The sequence below is a fragment of the Anoplopoma fimbria genome, chromosome 4, assembly GCF_027596085.1.
Source record: "Anoplopoma fimbria isolate UVic2021 breed Golden Eagle Sablefish chromosome 4, Afim_UVic_2022, whole genome shotgun sequence".
Classification (NCBI taxonomy): domain Eukaryota; kingdom Metazoa; phylum Chordata; class Actinopteri; order Perciformes; family Anoplopomatidae; genus Anoplopoma; species Anoplopoma fimbria.
In genome coordinates, this window is record NC_072452.1 from 3,162,065 (window position 1) to 3,181,190 (window position 19,126).

Sequence of the window (19,126 nt, forward strand, 5' to 3'; positions counted from 1 at the left end):
AGCCACTGGAAAGTAGAAAATGATGATGATATATGGTGATTATTTATGCTTCTGCTCTTTATAAATGACATCACTCTAAAGGCCTGGTAACACCACACAATTATGTTAATCCACATCCACGCTTTTTACAGGGCTGGCTGGCAAACTACTGTAAATGTTGAGCGAACAGCTAACACGCTAGCTCTCCAAGCTAGCCTGCGTACTAAACAAACTACAATAACTTAACACATTATTTGCACCATTGATTCCTGTCTAATAGCTGAGCAATATTCTGTCAAAGTGATTGATGCACCAGAGCTATTGGACTTATCCACAATGTAGACAAAAGTAAACTAGCAGCTATCAATGTTTCAATGTCATTTATTGTGGTTTTGATAAATGGATAAATGCCTTTTTTTGTTTTTCATCTAATACACAAAGAAAAAAACGAAAGAAAGAAAAATCCACAAGACGTATTCATGAAATCAGCTTCACTTCATTCAATCCATCTAAAAACCATGCTTGCATTCTGGGCGGCATGAACCACCAAGTATCCTACGGACACGAGGCCAAGGGTTAGCCACCAGCCCACAGAGCTTTTAGCTGCTATCTGAATAGTATGCAGTTTGATGTTTTCTTTGTGCCACAGCTTCCAAGATATCTTGCAAGACCAAACACAACATGTTGACTTTTATTGTGGAATATCTGGGTCAGCCAGCTGGCCACCACCCTCCGAGAGACAGACTTTAAGCACCCTGAAGAATTCACCCGTTAAACTGGACACATTCAAGACCCAAGATACCTCAGGTTCAACTCTATTGATGACTATGAGCATTGGTAATTAACTAGAGCATGGCCTCCCTCCTTCACTCATTCCATTGTCAACTTTGCAGGGTCGAAACTACAACTGCCTCCCTGTTTGATACAATTGCAGTTGTACAAAATGTTGGTACCCAATCAGAGAAGAAAGGGCTGACATCCAGCCTGAGGCCCTTGGTATGGCTGTCGCTGAGAAGGAGGGTTGGTTGAGGCAATTTCTTCACCACGATTACAGAGGCCTTTCATCTGTCGCTGCTCAGTCTTTTATGTTTTGCCGTTTGTTCGTTTTTTGCTGTCAGCAGGAGCTGGACCTGGAGGCTCTGCAGTCATTGGCATCGAGCACAGCCGGGCCGAGCATGCTTAAAGGCCAGAGTAGCTGCCAGTCAGTCTCTTAAGATGTTGTGATACAAAACACTCCCACTCCCTACACTCCAGATCAACAAACAACCAGCCATTTCAATCATCTTACTGTTTGATTGGATTATCTTTACTGTGTCACTTAGTTTGTGGGAATGTGGTTAAGCGATTTCGGTAAATTGAAACAAAAAAAGGCGGTCGGGTGCCTTCTGCCTTTTTAATCGAAGCTTAAGGCCCAAAGCATGGAACCTGTAATACATTTGAATGAATTAGCATTTAATTAAGCTGTACAATTAGGTTTAGGATCAAGGGGGCCTCAATAAGGGCCTAACCTCATGTTTTGCCCCAATGCCCTCCAACAGGTTAATCCAGCCCTGGTCAGAGGGGGCAGAGCGGGGGTGTGATGAACCCAAATAGCCGATCTATTCACTCACATAAATCCAGTGGCAGAAAAAGCTTCCTTTGTTTTTGAGTCTGGGGCTTTCCATTTTCATGAAGGTCAACATTGTCAAGATTGTATACTCTGGGTGAAGAACAGAAAGAAGGAATTTCCAGCAGAGTTGAAATTTGTAGTGAACAATTTGTGTTGGGGCTTATAAAGATTCTATTGAGAAAAAAATGAATTCAGTGTTCCAAACCCTGGTGTGACCAAGCTTTAACAGTGCTAATGTTTAATATTCATATATTCATAGAATAAAGATTTATATCCATTTAAAAATGCTCATATAGTTGTTTACCCTGGTTCCTCTCCTCCATCCTTCTCTCTCTCTCTCTCTCACACACACACACACACACACACACACACACACACACACACACACACACACACACACACACACACACATGCTTCAGGTACAGTCGTCCTCAGTGGGCTGTGATTGACTTGACAAACGTGCTGTGGAGCTGTTCTCTGACAACATATACCCACCTGGTCTCATGTGGAAACCTGCAGGCTTTTTCCTTCAACAACCCTTCATGCCATCAATCATCGCTGAAACCTGAGGCACCCATCAGCCTCCCATCAGTCTCAATGGAAGAACTGAACAAACAAAAAGCTGAATGTCACCCTCATCATTACGTGCATCAATCCTTTGTCATCATTATCGCCACTGCTATAATCAGGAAGATGTATTTACAGGAGGATGATCTAGTTATCTCAATCCTTAAATAGAACTGTAAAACATCATGTTGCCTCTACTATATGTTTTTAAACTGGGATAAAATATATAATATCAGCAGAGCTGGACCAGTCCTGTCAGATACCTGGCATGTAGAAAGAAAATTGGCCACCTTTGTGTGCTCCCGCCTGGTCTGCTGTCACAGTCTGTTGTCATGCCTCAGTCAGGCTGCAGTAAGGCCACTGCAGCTGCTGGGAAAGCTGCCTCCAGGCTCCCTCTGAGTTGAGTTAAGGTACTCCTTCACAAATCACATTTCAGGTATGTAGGGGTGTTGAGTTATTCGAGAAAAAGACGGCGTGGTTTTTTGTTGTTGTTGTTTAAATGAATCATGCTGGTCTCATCCAGCATTCCTAGCAATACCTAGTAAAAAAAAAGAATGTGCTGTAATGCGTAGATATCTGAAAAAATGATTTTGGTTGTTATCCAAGTTATCGTAAAATGAGGAAGGCTAAAGAGCGCTGAAGCACACACAGGGCGGGTGTGAGGGGAGGTCGATGGGTCCTGCTGTTTGCTCCCCATGTCAAACGAGTCGTCAACGTTGAAGTATTTGCCATCTGTAAAGTGTCCACGACCTCTTAACATCGCATTATATGTGTTTAAGTTAGCTGTCTGTGTGTGTGTTTGTGCTCTGGTCAACATCATATCCCTAATATGATCACAAACGGTAGTCCTCATAAATGGGTTCATGTCCATGCAAACACACTCATTGTTGATATTGAACTCAACACCATGTAGAACCCCCCCCCCTCAAAAGAACGTTAGCATGGCTGATTTACCGTCCCTCTCGCTCTCCCCTGTGCTGTGCACGAGCACGAACGCCCCCTGTTTGCTGATTGGCTGATACATTGCTTTGTTTGTTTCCCATTCACAGGGCGCACACAGAGCAGTCAGCTCGTTGACCAAAGGTGTATTGACTCCACCTCCATAAGGGCATTGCTTTAACCACTATGCACCCAGCTGCAGCTCACAGGTCATCTAAGGACTGCCGTCTGCTCTTTAGACTCAAATCAGAAGCGGATGAAACTTTAAGAATGCCCGTCACGTCATCACAGTCATCACAGTCCAGCCGCCTCCGGGTAAATTCTTCTGGTCATGCCAAAACTTCAACAAACTGAAGCAGCAGCACTTTATATGAAAATACTGTGAGTGAGTACTTACCATTGGAATATTACAGGAACATTACAGTGCATCTTTCAATTAAAAACACCAAATAATGGTTCAAATGAACTGAACTGATTAATTAACCCTGCGAAGCCTGAAATATGGCATTATTGTCAGGGAACTCTGTGTATAAATGCCATTCTCTCTCTCTGATGATAATAATAATAATAATAATAATAATAATAATAATAATAATAATAATAATAATAATAATAATAATAGCATCCATTTGTGTGAATGAGTGAGTTAGAGGTGAAGAATGAAGACAAGAAAGAAGTGGAACTAATGAGAGACCCTGAGAAGAGGAGAAGAGGCCTTTCCTGCCTCCTAGTGGTGTCATGGGTAAAAAAACAAGACAAGAAAAAGCTGATAAACTGTCTACTGGGGGGGGGGCAACAATAATATGTATGTGACTCCACATCTGTATCATTACATGTGCATGACAAAATATAGATTATATCGCATGGTAATTTGCTGTTTTTAAACAGATGATTTCCCATAAGGCATCAAGGTTTCACTGAAGTTACTCGTTGCATGAATGCACTGAAATGCACAAAACGTGAAAAAAATAAATAAATCTGAGTAACTTTTCTTCAATATGTCTGGAACCAGATAGAATGACGACATAATAACCAGAAAAAACAACAATAATAGTGATTTTGTTTAGTGAAATTCAGATCATTTGACTGACAAACGTATCACTTCATTTGAGATCAAAATGTAATAAGATGAGGTTCAAATTGATAGTATTGCAGAATATTGATTGCTTACTTCAGGGACCCTCTGTGTGTGTGTGTGTGTGTGTGTGTGTGTGTGTGTGTGTGTGTGTGTGTGTGTGTGTGTGTGTGTGTTTATGTTGACTGTGTCGGTGACGTAAAGGCCTCTCTCTCTCTCTCTCTCTCTCTCTCTCTCTCACACACACACACACACACACACACACACACACCATCGCAGTGAGGCAGCAGCAGCAGCAGCAGCAGACGCTCAGTGCTGCTGTCAGTGTGCGGAGCGGAGGAGGAGGAGGACCGTCGGCATGCCTCAGCTCCGGGAATATATATATCTCCCCCCCGATCTCTCCCTCTCTCAAGAGCGCTGCTTTGTCCCCCTCTCTTCTGGCACAGAGTTGACTTTGTCCTGCGTCCCTTAGGAGCAGTCGGTGAGGACATCCAGCCGTGCGTCATGGTGCGTCTTTGCGCATTATTTCTGGATCTTTGAGGAAAAAAAAAAGAAAGAAAAAGGATTTAAGTGGGTTTTTTTTTTTTCGTGTGTGGAGGAGAAGAAGAGAGGCTCCGTTTCGCAGCTCTTGTCTCTCTGTGAATATTTGTCTGCAGCTGGTGGTGGTGGTGGTGGTGGTGCTGGTGGTGGTGGTGGTCTGCGTGGAGCCCCTGGATGAATCCGTGCTCTCTGTAAGGACAGAAAGGGAAGCAGATCCTCCTCCGTCTCTGACAATGTGTCCAGTCCATCCACCACACAGGATCCCGTTGATTTGCAATGGTTTCGGATTTTTTCTCTTCCAGAATTGATTTTTTTTTTTGGGGGGGGTGGGGGGGGGGGGGGGGATTCACAGTAAAGGTCAATGGAGCGACTTCACGGTCCCGTTTTAACACCAAATCACGGCGGTGCGCCTGTTTTCTGCATGCTTGTGTGCTTATTTGTGTGTGAGTGAGTGTTTGTGTGAGCACCTCTACCTCCCTTTTTTTCCCCCCTCTCCCTGCTCTGAGAACTCTTCCCCCTGATTTTTCTTTGGATTCTTCTTCCCATCCAAGGCTCACACTGCACAAGTTAAATGCTGGATTCATATTTCAGCGACCATTTTTGGCTGTAAAGATGCTGAGCGGCGTCCTCTTGCTGAGCGTCCTCACGGTCACCAGCCTCTCAACGGAGAGCCGCAAAACTTCAGCCTCCAAAGAGATCTGCAAGACCCGCTGCGCCTGTGAGGAGCGGGAGAACGTTCTGAACATCAACTGTGAGAATAAAGGATTTACCTCCGTCAGTCAGTTCCAGGCGCCCCCGAATAAAATCTCTCAGCTTTTTCTCAATGGAAACTTTCTGTCACGGCTTAGCGCCAATGAGTTTGTCAATTACGGCAATGTCACCTCACTGCATCTGGGGAATAACGGCTTGCAGGAGATCCGAACCGGAGCGTTCAACGGGCTGCGCTTCCTGAAGCGGCTCCACTTGAACAACAACAACCTGGAGGTGATTAAAGAGGACTCCTTCACAGGACTGGAGAGTTTGGAGTATTTACAGGCAGACTATAATTATATCAGCGCCATAGAGCCGGGTGCTTTTAGTAAGCTGAATAAGCTCAAAGTGTTGATCCTAAATGACAACCTGCTGTTGTCTTTGCCTCCCAACATTTTCCGCTTCGTGCTCCTCACCCACTTGGATTTACGTGGCAACCGGCTCAAGATGCTGCCATTTGCCGGAGTTTTAGAGCACATAGGGGGCATCATGGAGATCCAGCTGGAGGAGAACCCGTGGAATTGCACCTGTGATCTCATTCCCCTCAAATCCTGGTTGGACACTATTTCTGTCTTCGTGGGGGACATAGTGTGTGAGACGCCGTTCAGGCTGCATGGTAAAGACATCACGCAGCTCATAAAGCAGGACCTGTGCCCACGCAGGAACGCTGGAGAACGCGTTCACCCCCCCTCCGACTCTCACTTTCAGGGGGCCCTGCCTCCGACCTACCATCCCGGCATGATCACCCCCACCCGTGCCCCAAAAGCTTCCCGCCCGCCCAAAATGCGCTACAGGCCCACCCCGCGCATCACAAAGGACAAACATGTCTTTGGGCCCATAATGGTTTACCAGACGCGCTCCCCTGTGCCCATGTTATGTCCCACTGTGTGCGTGTGCACATCACAGAACCCTGACAGCGGATTGAACATCAATTGCCAAGAGCGAAAGTTGCACAACATCAGCGAGCTGAACCCCAAGCCCTCCTACCCAAAGAAGCTCCACCTGACCGGTAACTACTTACAAGTCATTTACAGAACTGATCTCACCGAGTACAGCTCACTGGAGCTGCTTCATTTAGGAAATAATAGGATAGCAGTGATTCGGGAAGGTGCATTCGAGAATCTAACCAACCTCAGACGGCTCTATCTGAATGGGAATTACATTGAATCACTTACTCAATCGCTCTTTGCTGGCCTGCAGTCGCTCCAGTATCTGTATTTGGAATATAACATCATCAAAGACATTTTACCACAAACATTTAACGCTCTGCATAACCTTCAGCTGCTCTTTCTGAACAACAACCTGTTAAGGTCGCTCCCCGACAATGTTTTTGGGGGCACCATGCTAACACGACTCAACTTGAGGAATAACCATTTCTCCTACCTCGCCGTTCGAGGGGTCCTAGACCAGCTGTCAGCGTTTATCCAGATCGACCTGCAGGAGAACCCCTGGGACTGCACCTGTGACATTGTTGCACTCAAGAACTGGATGGAGCTGTCCAGTACCAGCGTAGTGGTTAACGAAATCACGTGTGATTCCCCCTCTAAACATGCAGGTCGCCTGCTGCGCTCACTTCGCAACGAGGCCATCTGCCCCGAGCCCAGCGAAGCGCCCCCGCCACAACATGCCCCCTACGAAAGCCCCCACGATAATAAGCCCGGGCACCGAGGCCACCACACCTTCCTCGTCTTCTTTCAGCTCAATCAGCCCCACTGAATCCCGGATCCACACTCCAGAGTTGCACCCCGAGGTCCCACTGTCAGTCCTGATTCTCGGACTTCTTGTTGTTTTCATCCTGTCGGTCTGCTTTGGAGCAGGCCTCTTTGTTTTTGTTCTGAAAAGGCGTAAAGGAGTGGAACATGTCCCCACAGGCGCTAACAACTTAGATCTCAACTCTTTCCAAGTGCAATATGGCTCCTACACTCCTGAACCGACCCAAGACAAAACCTCCGAAAGCCACGTTTATAACTACATTCCTCCACCTGTGGGCTCTATGTGCCAAAACCCTATTTACATGCAGAAGGATGGTGAACAGGTGGCATATTATCGCAACCTGAAGGAGCTCAGTTTTGGGCCCCTGGACGCAAAGAAGGATGTCCTCACCCGAAGCCCAGGGGCCTACACCATCAGCACAATGGATTTTATGGATAAATCTCCGACATCATGCGGTTTGAGCACCCCAGAGCCTCCTGAGATGTTGTATCAAAATTTAGGGGAGAGGCCCCACAAAGAGCTTCCCACGGCTGCAGGCGCCCCTCCTTTCCATTACAACTTTTGCACTTTACCTAAGAGACCTTGCATCGTGCCCCCCTACGAGGCCGCCACAGCCCGGCGGCACATCACCAACCAGGACAGGCTGAACAAAACGGTGCTGTACGGGACCCCGAGGAAGTACTACGGGGCTGACCACCCTTCAAAAACAATGAGCACCCGCTTCTGCTCCCTGGGAAGCTAAAAACAGAACCAGACTATCTGGAGGTTCTGGAGAAACAGACAGCAATGAGCCAACTGTAAGATAGTGCCCCCCCCCCCCTCCCTTCCCCTCCCCTCCCCCCCACACACACCCCAGCCCACCCCCACCCCCGCAGGTTCTTTGCACCATTCATAATGGTCATGCATTTACTGTAATAATAGCCCTCTCTATATATCTATATTATCTATCTGTGTTCAATCCTACATGATTAACTTGAGGCATACCCAGTCCTTTGGTGATCGTTTTTCTCTCTTCCTTTTCTTCTCTTTCTTTCTTTTCAAGATGTATAAAGGGAGTATAAGAAGTATATTAATATGCAGTTCTATTTTTTTCTCTTGGAAAGTATAAATTATTTCTTCTTTTTTGAAAAATTGAATTCCAAAAGACTTTGACGACGGCAGGTATACAATGGGCAGGACTGTGTACAAATACGGCTTTGTGCTTTTCATGAAACTGTATTTTATTTTCCCTGTGAAAAACAGAAAACATATGAAATCACTATTCCTTGTAGAAGAGTACATGCTACAGATTTACATTCCTGTACATACATAGCATACACAGATAAATGGTGAGTGTTGAATCATAAAAGAGACCTTTTCAAAATCCCACAAGCGGCAAAATCTTACCATACCTACTCCAGAAAGTGCCTTTGCACTCAACTATTTTATCAATAATGCTTTCTGCAAAATGGAAATGTTCCTTTTTTGAAAGTGCTGTATTTTAAACAATCAAATCTTTATGTAATATAGAAGACTTATTTGTCTGTTTAAAAAGAAAAAAAGAAAAAAAAAAAAGAACTTGAGACTGGGTGTGAAATGATATGTGAGTTCTTGTTGGGGAGAATCATGTTATTTTGCTTTGAATATGAAGTGTCTTTCGAGATGTAAAGAATATTGTATGCTATAGGGGAGCAATACAGCGCGGCGAAATTGCGCCATTAAACTTTCACTGAAGCACTTTGTCAACACCCTGAGCTTGAGGTAAATTTTCTTCACACTGTACTTGATTATGTTGGATGCTGCGGTGTGCTGTGGACTGCTCTGCTGTGTGTGTGTGTGTGTGTGTGTGTGTGTGTGTGTGTGTGTGTGTGTGTGTGTGTGTGTGTGTGTGTGTGTGTGTGTGTGTGTGTGTGTGTGTGTGGGAGCCAGAGAAAATGAAAATAGAGCTTGCCTGCAGCTCCTCCTCTAATGATTGACGAGGTGGAATTTTTGGGCTCCTTCTAAATTGAATGATAGCCATTATTTTCCCTCCTTCTTCTTTCACACATTATTTCAAGGTTTTCTCTCTCCCTCCCCTGAAATATACACTTAATCCATCTGATGGTGCACAGACAACACTGATGTTTAATGTGGAGGGTCCATCTTCTTTTCCCAGCGAGGATGAGGATGTGTCAAAATATCACCAAAAAAAGGGATTGTGAGATATGTAGCCTTGGGAAAATTTTGCATTTTTGAACAGCTGCAGCTTCTAGGGCATCGTCTTACAGGAGAGAAGACTTGTCATTAGGATAGCAATTAACAGTAGTGAATTGCCCCTTGTGGATAAGCAGTAAAAGAAAATGTGCTGGTGGAGAAAATGGAGGGTAGTCTGCAGTCAAGAGTGAAAATCCTGTCTCACAAAGAGCAGCATTCCTCTGCATCCTACCGTTCAGAAATGACACCAGTTATGTCAACTGAAAAAGAAAAAGATGCTTTTTTTTTTTAACAGCTGCTGCTGCTTCTCTGGCATTGACATCTTACATGGGAGAATGATTGCAATTAGTATGGCAAATGACAGTCGTGGCGTGTGGATAAGCAGTGAGAGGAAATGTCGTCTGCAGCATGAAGAGCACTTACTCTGCTAGACAAACATTTTTTTTAAGAAAATGCAGCACTCTTCTCTGCAAATCTGCCGTGCACAAATAAGTTTGTGCACGTGTGCGTATTTTCATCCACTGTGCATTTTTCTGGCTCTAATGCTAATTCTGTTTTCTGTCCTTCAACTTAAGTTGACATTGGCTCTTTGTATCCTCTGTGAATGGCCTCCCAGTGGCCAAATCCCCCCCCCCATTTCCCTTTTGTATGCCCGGCACCCTCTTCCACCTCCTCCTCTGTCTTTTGTCCTTGTGTTTTTCTCCCCCCCCGCTGGAACTCCACTGGGCTATTGTGTAGCTGTCCAAGGTGCTGAAACGTTGCCGGCAACAGGGCAGCATTCCAGTCTGGCGGCTGGGACCGGGGAGCCCGGCGCGAAGGAGACGAGTGAGTTCACTTCCTCAGGTTGCAGAGTGCTGTGATATGTGGTCGTCTGTGGGTGGAAAAAGAAAAGAAGAAAAAAAGAGGTTGGGAGTTGATTGTTTGGCTGGAAATCCTTTTCCCAAATAATAGTTGAACCTTGAGTCCTGATTGCATGTAAGCTGGTCTTGATCTGCTGGTTGGTCACTGTGGGTCCACTGAAGGAACACAGCACACTGGTCTCTTGGTTATCTATTGCTTTATCTGGAACGTTCACGCTCTTCCTTCCTTACGGTCTTCCCTTGCTTCCTCCGGTATTCTTTTGTTCCCTTTGAGGACTGCTCTTCTGAAGACTGTGGATGCAGTTTAAAGCTCCCCAGATAGATTTTTTCCAGATAAGTGGGGTTTTCCTTCGATGCAAACTGACTCACATGTTTGAGAGGATTTGCTTTGTAACTGTTGCTTGTGAACTAAATGCTGCTGTACAGGAAGCATGCAGTGTTCCTTGAGTTAACAGTGAAAGGATCATTCTGGTGTATTAAGAATGCAGCCTTACTTTCCTAATGTTAGCCTTCATGTGTTATGCTTTCAACTTCATTGTACTCACCAATCTGATTGCTGCTGATCTGGGATCTGTGAACTGCATCAACAAACATGAGCAGCTGAATACATTTGACCAGATTATATAAACAGCTGATAACAAGATTAGCAAATAGACACCATCATGAAACTTTCCAAGTTGATTATTTGCATTAATACAATTATTTCTATGCTAGAAGTTGTCCTAAATTGTATGTTTAAATACGCAAATGTGGCATTATGTTATCAAATATATGCTAATCTGCATACATTTTCATTACAGAAATATGTCAATTAGTTGTTTCATTTTTGTTGAAATATTAGCCAAAGTCAAAGGTTTTAACAGATGGAAAAACAGATATATCTTTGTTTCACTGCATCAATGGGAAAATTCTGTCAAAAGGCATGAAAACAAAAAACTAATTTCATGTTTTAAGTGAACATTTTATGTATAACTCAGGATTTGAATGATATATCAACAAACCCCTCTTTAAAATCCTTCATAATATAGATAGGAATGAACCTGAAGGTTTGGTGCATGTTAGAGCTAGTGGAGGTCTCTGGATCAGAGTGGATTCAGAAGAAAGCGACAAATTAGTTAAATAAACACCTAATTGTGTATTTTAGATATCTTCTTTCCACTAGTCTGAAAGAAGAAATGTTATGTTAAAAATAAGTGTCTTTGTTTTGAGGTAAAAACAAACCCGTCACAATGTTAATAATGTTTCAAGCTGTTTTCACTGGAAGTATAGAAAGAAATCCACAGACATCACAACACAAAGCGATGCAATGCACGCACCCACTCGTGTCAAGTAACCAGCAACGTTGGATTTTTCTACTGACTACCTTTTTGCAAGATATTATGGGGAAATATTTCCCATGAATTCAAACATATCAACGATCAATAACACACTAAATACGTGGAACCTGCCTGTTCTTCGTGGGTTCTAATGAACTGGGAGACAACAAACGTGGCAGGTCAAAAATAAATCTGTCACTCAAAACCCTCACAGCTGATTTCCATTGTTTCCTTAACCTTCACTGCCAAATGAGATTGGCGAAACTTTGTAAACAACTGATGCAATGTTACTGCATTCCCTGATCCAAGCAAGGTTATGCTAATGTTATAATATCTTGACAATGAAGGCTTTCCCTCATCACATCTGCTGTCTCAGACTCCTTGGAGGTACATTCATATCCATCCATTTAGTCAGAATTTGGGGTATTCATATCAGAGAATCCCCACCGGTTCACAATTCTTCCATGATAGATTGTTTCAATAAACTAGTATTACCAAGCAGAAACCTCAGTTTCTCTCCGTAAGCAGAGTTTTGGATAATATCGTTTGTTGCAGCAGAATTGTGTTCTCGAGCAAAGGAGCAGCAGCTATGAACACCTGAGAAAACACATTCTCCTCTAATGCTGTTGTGCTGTTACTGCTGCACGAAACACCTCATTTACTGCGAATCCTGATATTTTCTCAACCTGTTCCCTTCTTTCTCCTTTTTCCCTTCATGCGTTTGCTTGTGGCCCCTTAATGGCGTAACTTTTTTTTTAGAAGCCGTATCGAGTTGCTTTCATCCATGGCTTCTGGTGCAAAGGCACACGGCGAGCAGGGGAGATGCTGCGGTAAGCAAAGCCGTGAATGCTGTCATGTGGGCTTCCTTTTTAACAAGCTTTGCCATTTCAGCTGCTGTGTGAATGGAAGGGAGAAGAAAGAGAGTGTGAGAGAGAGAGGGAGAGAGAGAGGGAGGGAAGGAGAGGGGTCGGGAGAGATGAACGGAAGGAGAGAGGGAGAGAGAACTGTTCATTCCTCTCCTTTTCTGAAAATGGAGTGATTTTCCTTCCTTGGGCACAATAGGTCCTCTGTGTCTTTTTAGTGGCAGTGAAGGAAAGAGAGGGAGAGGGAGCATGCACACACACACACACACACACACACACACACACACACACACACACACACACACACACACACACACACACACACACACACACACACACACACACACACACAGGGATATATGGGAGGGTTGGAACATGTGCAGTCTTGCACACCAATGAGGAAGCTTTCTCCCCAGAACACTCTCCTCTCTTATCTTGGAGCCCTGGGACTTGTGTGTGTGTGTGTGTGTGTGTGTGTGTGTGTGTGTGTGTGTGTGTGTGTGTGTGTGTGTGTGTGTGTGTGTGTGTGTGTGTGTGTGTGTGTGTCTGTTTGACTGAATGTGTGAATGAGTGACTGAGTGAGTGCATGTATATATATTCATATACTGTGTGGATCTCTGCAGAGGTTTTCTCTTTTTTTCTTCTTAGATAGGATTGAAATGTACAAATGGGTATTTAGTGGATAAAGCTCTCTCTCTCTCTCTCTCTCCACTCCGTCTACCTCTCTCGCCCCGCCACTCACTCCGTCTCCCTTCTTTCTGTCCCTCGTTCAGAACGATATGATAGGGGGACTATGACTTAGTATTCCTGTGGTGTGGCTCAATATGTGGATAAGCGATTCAGAGATGACTTTGAAGCATAGGGGCTGTTGCTATGAGTTGATTTATAATAGAAGTTTCCAGCGGCTTTTCTCTATGTGTGTGTATGCATGTGTGTGTGTGTGCGTGTGCGTGTTGGAGTCTTTTCTGACTTCTGTGCATTATGTTGTGTGTGACGGCGGCTTTCACACAGATGATTGTAATCATTTCGGCGCAGATTGCTGCAATCCATTTTCCATTTCTCACTGCTGTGTGTGTGTGTGTGTGTGTGTGTGTGTGTGTGTGTGTGTGTGTGTGTGTGTGTGTGTGTGTGTGTGTGTTTGCTCCATTATGTGTGTATCCTTATTCCATCAGTCAATTTATTCGTTCCCCCTTAACTCATTTTCAATTATGTTCACATTTTCCTAAGCTGTCATTTATTTTGAGGTTTGTGTTTTTTTTTTAGCCTCTGTGCTTTTGCATGAAAGCACATTTCTTCACCTTGCTTTGGTTTTAGAACTTGGATACAAAGTGTGTGAAAGAGGTGGATGCTGGGCGGGTGATTTATTTAACTTTCTGTTTTTACCATCAATCACCTTAAGTTGTGTAAAAGAGAGCGATCATTTCAGAACATTCAGAGCCTCTAGTAGACCCCGACCCGTCTCAGTCACGTCTTTGTGTCAGGTTTCATTTGAGTTTATTTACGTGTTTGAATGTTTGTTTTTTGTGTTCTTTTTTTTTTGTTTTTTTTTTATATCTTTATCTATTATTAAAATTATTATTATTATTATTATTATTATTATTATTATGTTTGTGTTAAGCCTGTACACAGGGCCGGATTAACCTCCTTTGGGGCCCCTTGTTGAGCCCCCTCAAATACAAGTTCCCCCAGGAACCAATCGGTCATGTATGTTTAATTTAACACAAATCTGTTCTGTGCCATGTTTATAAAATGACAAACAAAAGCTAAATCTACATTTTGACACTGGGCCCCTCAGCAAGACAGGGCCATTTCAGTTTTTTCAGCAGTTTGTAATCCTGCTCTGCCTGTAGGTTCTTAGATATTTTTGATTCACATAATTTCCTCCCTTGGATCAATGTCTTTTCTTCTGTCTAAAGAGAAATCTTAGGACTTGTTGTTTTTTTTACAGTTATTTTACATAAATATATATATATATATATATAAAACAATGGGTCCATACATAACTCATAGAAGCACAACAGATAATATCACATGTTCTGGCCATGCCTTGACATATGGGGTTTCACTCTCTCCATGTCAGTGACAATGTTAACATGTAACCTGGTGATCTGTAGCTGCTACTGATTGAAAATGACGCAACCTTCAATTAACACTTGAGTAAAACTAGATTAAACTGACCATCATTTAAACAGGGCATCATTCAGTGGAAGGACCTAGGTGACCCTTCTCAAACTCTGAAATGAAATGCACGCCTCACACTTCTGTGATACGATCGGCCATTTATAAAGAGCTATCAGACTGAATTCCCCCAGCGAGCAATGTGTCATGTCTGTGGATGATTTACTGTCTGAAAGAGAAATGGTGGCATAAACACTGCTTGGTCTAAGTATCTTCAACAGACACTCAATGGCACATGCAATATTAACAAAATGCAAGTCTGCCTTTGTAATTTAGAGCGGGAAACGCACCGTGTCAAGCTTTCCCCCGCTCTACAGCCGACAGTGGAGCTGTCACAGTCAACCAGGCAGAGAGAGACATAGCTGCTCTGGATGCAAGGCATACCGCACTGAAGTGGTTACATGTTATTCAAATGTAATTAACTTATTTGCATGAATCTCGGCTGCTTATCAAATATTAATGTGCTGTGATTGTGCTCGATTGGATTATTAATCTACAGTTTTTCCTGTACAGGCAGTGGCAGCCATGTCAGTTACTATATTGTTTTACAGAGCTTCTTAGACATCTTGTTGCCCATTTTTTTCAACTAACTCCGTTCTCATCAACTTGGTTTCCAGCCACTAAGTTGGTGCCTAGCTGATGAACATAGGGGACCATTTAGCAGCTTATGAGACACATATATCCCGCAGAAGTCGGAGGAGACCAAAATAGAGGTAAAAGGAGGCAGAATCCTAAATTATAAGGGTTCAGGTGGAGTCTTACCTTGAATTGTAGCCAGATTCTAGCAATGTCTCAAGATCATACAGAGAGGCAACTGTTTGTTCAAAACAACAATGGCAGCTGCTGAAGAGGTTAGCATATATGCTGCAATAGCATCAGTTATGTTAAAACTAGAGAGCATATCTTCATTGAACGGCACTGGAGGCTCTTCTTCTCCTGACTGGCTTTGGTAAGACTTTGATTGAGAGATGGCTCATTCAATGAACTGCCAAGTATTTTTTGAATGGGCCTGCCCTTTTCTAAACTGTTTCCAAATTTGGCTGCAAGGATGGTTTTGTTCGGGTCAGGTCAAACAGAATCGTGATTCCCTGATGAAAGCTCATATTGCTCAGAATCTGAAAAGCTTAAACGTAATTTGTCAATGTTTCGTTTACAAGTTGTTGCACTGCCCTTTTATGGGCCAAAATCCAATTGCTGCAGCTCCAAAAAAAGAAAACAGTCCAACATTTAAGTCGAATTGAGCACCATCCCTTTTATATCATGACAGATGCTGCAGTGATTGAAGACAAATAGCCAATCAAGAATATGCATCACCATTAACTAAGTAATGTATCAAGTAAGAATACCATCCATTTTCAGGTTTCAAATTCTCAGTGTGAATTGCATATCTTAGTCACCTTAAAGGTTACAAACAAATGTATGTTCACGTTCAGTATTTCCTGATAAAACGCATTGTATGTTTCCTTGAGACACACATCCTGTATGCAGTTCCTCCCTCATTAAACATTTTCAAAGCTGGTTTCAAAATACTTCTAAAGGCACATTGCTATGTTTCTTGGCATATTACCTCCACCAACTATGGAACAGGGCAATTGCCTGAAACATTACAGTATTTAACATCACAGTTTTGGTAAAAAAAAAAAGATAGATTGTTGTGTGTTGTGTTGTTGGCATTGATCCCTTCTGCAGCACAGAGTTAGCGACTCACTCACCCTCAGGATGTAAAAACGATATTACCCGGTTGTATTTGGCAGTGGGATCTATCAGCTGCTCTTTCTTCCTGATATCTTCAGGCAGGAATGTTGTGTATCTGACACTGACTGCAGCATCTGATTTCCAGAGTGATAAGGAAGGTTTAGCTCGCCTGTGTAAAGGGTTGAATGTCAGAGGTGTTTGAAGCAGTTAGGCGGATTCTGTTGCGCTGCAGTCGCAGGTCTCAGGTCTAACTCATTGTATTCTGACAGCATCCTTCAGAAAAACTGCATCTCTAATTTGACTTTAAATGTTATGTGTCTTAGAGCCAAAACTGTAGGGGGAAGTTAATGTATCATCCAACATTAGTTGTTAAGAACAGACATTTATGATAAAAACTGCCAATCTGCCAATGATTCAATTACTCATCTGCCCTTTTGGAGATTAAAGGGATTCAGCAGGAGCCAAGCTCATTTGGTTTCAAGTAATTCTAGCTCTTACATGCTGCTTTACGCTGATCACGGTTCTTGTACTTTCCCCTATCAGTCTACAGTCTTGGATATCAGAGATGTTCAACCTGGTTATATCTATTTCAGGGCTGGATTCCATCCAACAGAGTGATACCACTTTGACCCAAAGTGCTTTAGTGTTGGTTGCAAGTTGTATCCGACTACATCTGGTTCACAATGCATGGACTTTCATACGTCAGGGTCTTAAAACTTATGTGTTTCATTTATGACAATTGGGAGTGTGTTAATTCAATACAACGTAGCACAATATTGTCACATGGAAATAACATTGTGGAAATGTTTCTTCGTTTACAAAATGCTTCGTCTAATCTTAACCCTTTGTTATACTTTTCTGACCCAAAGGACAATTCTAGGTTTTCGGTGGTTTAACTCCTCAACTACAATTCATCATAATTTCACATTTTGCTGACATTTTTCAAGGTGAGTCTACCCATTTGTAGATTATTTTAATGTATTTTTTTTCTACCATTGTAGGCAGCCAGTGATTTCCATTAATGTTTGTATTGTAGAAAAAGTAACAAGCAAAAATTTGAAACTAACTTGAGTTGTGTACTTCCCTCACAGAATCCCTTTTGGATATTCATACAGTAAATGAATAAATGGAAATCAATGGATGGCAGGAAAAATTATCACACTGACAATTTTAAAACTGTCAAGCTTACATTTGAAAATTGTCAGCAAAAGTACAAAGCATACATGATGGTAGCTGAGACGTTGCAAAAACAACTAAAACTTTCAAACACTTGTAGGTAGGAGTTTAGCCCACCCTAAATGTTGTTAATAACTGTCTCTGAACAGGAAAACTGAGAATGCACCATTATACTAAATACATGGTGTTTTTTGGGGGCAAGAAATGTTGAGCTTGATACTCAAAGGTTTTTGCTAAGCTTTCAGCTGTGTTTCATGGCCTTCCTTATAGACTTAGTTCAACGTGTCCTCATACAATAGTCGCATGATATCTTCAAAAGTTTATTCCTCACCTGTCTTGTGTTCTACTACGAGTCAACACGTGTCAATTCCCGCTCATTACATGCAGTCTTTTCAAAATAAACTTCCCAACTTTGTTAGGTTTAGGAAACAATTATGATTTGGGGTGAAATAATTACAGAAGTGATATTAGTTAAATAAGGAAGTTACTATACATAAATCCACATATACTTGTGGTTGCACACAGTACACAAGCAGCAGTCCCCTGGGTGAAATCCACCCGACCTCCACCCGACCTCCACCCGCAGAATTTTTCGCTTATTAATGTTTCTTGTCCACTATTAGGTGGATTACATAGACATTAATTTATGGCATGTACACGCATTACAGTGCATCACTTTTTCTTAGGTTCAGCTCCGAACAGTGTATGAGTACAGCCTTCTGGGTCGGATTAAGCAATTGTTATGAGGTTGAAAGCAATGTTTGCTGATGTAAAGAATATCTGTATATTATAATAATAATAATAATAATAATAATGGATTTTATTTATATAGCACACTTTAAAATACAATGAAATCTCAAGGTGCTTTACAGGGTAAAACAATCAATCGCAATAATCAAATATAATAATAAAACGCTAAAATAAAAATAAAATAAAAAAAGTAATATAATCATAATGAAATCGAAGAATATATATTAAAACTGAACAATTACCCAAGAACACGCAATCTAAACAACACAAAACCAAGACCTTAGGGGAGGCAGAGAGGAGCAGGTGAGTTTTAAGATTTGGTTTAACAGCAGCGAGGGAGTCTAAGGCCCTGATCGTCTCCGGGAGCTTATTCCAAAGGCGTGGCCCCAGCTAGGAGAAGGCACGATCTCCCATGGTAGCCAGCTTTGTCCGGGGAACCGCAAGGAGGTTGGAGTTGCCTGACCTAAGTGTCTGGGATGTGGATTGAGGGCTGAGGAGGTCCAGGAGGTAGGTTGGACCGGTACAGTTTAAGGCCTTGAAGACTAGGAGAAGCCTAGTAGCTGTTAATGTTCTGAGTACAAGTGCCCTTGGGCAAGATACTCCCGATGAGCATATGGCACTTTGTTTGTTAGCTGAATACGAGGTGTGAATGTGTGAATGTCGGCTTGTGTTATGAAGTACTTTGAGTGGCTAATACTAGATAAGCGCTATATAAATACAGTCCATCCATTTGCATTATCAACCAATCAATCAAACTTTAGCTGTATACCATTTTTTTAATAAAGGTTAGTACACTTCAAAGTGCTTCAAGATGACTGTCAAGTGATCAAGAACCCTTTGCTAACCATTTCACATGATAAGTGTCTGAAAATGACGTTGTCTGTTCTCCTATTAACCATTTGTGGTAGAGAGGTCCTTAAGCTATACTGTTTGTTTGCCTCCAT

At 42.6% G+C, this 19,126-nt stretch overlaps 1 protein-coding gene across 1 annotated transcript; it reads left to right on the forward strand.

Moving 5' to 3' along the window:
* Positions 1-5,321: 5,321 nt before the first annotated feature.
* On the forward strand, positions 5,322-7,914 carry slitrk2 (SLIT and NTRK-like family, member 2). Its single transcript, XM_054597888.1, has 2 exons — positions 5,322-7,062; positions 7,100-7,914. Exons 1-2 carry the CDS (start codon positions 5,322-5,324, stop codon positions 7,912-7,914), a joined length of 2,556 nt encoding a protein of 851 aa, XP_054453863.1.
* Positions 7,915-19,126: the final 11,212 nt, after the last annotated feature.

Excerpts from the sequence above, each read along its gene's own strand:
- slitrk2 (XM_054597888.1), top strand. The coding sequence starts at position 5,322 with ATGCTGAGCGGCGTCCTCTTGCTGAGCGTCCTCACGGTCACCAGCCTC. Across the intron at positions 7,063-7,099 it reads GGCCATCTGCCCCGAGCCCA|CCCCCACGATAATAAGCCCG; the intron begins GCGAAGCGCCCC and ends CCCCTACGAAAG.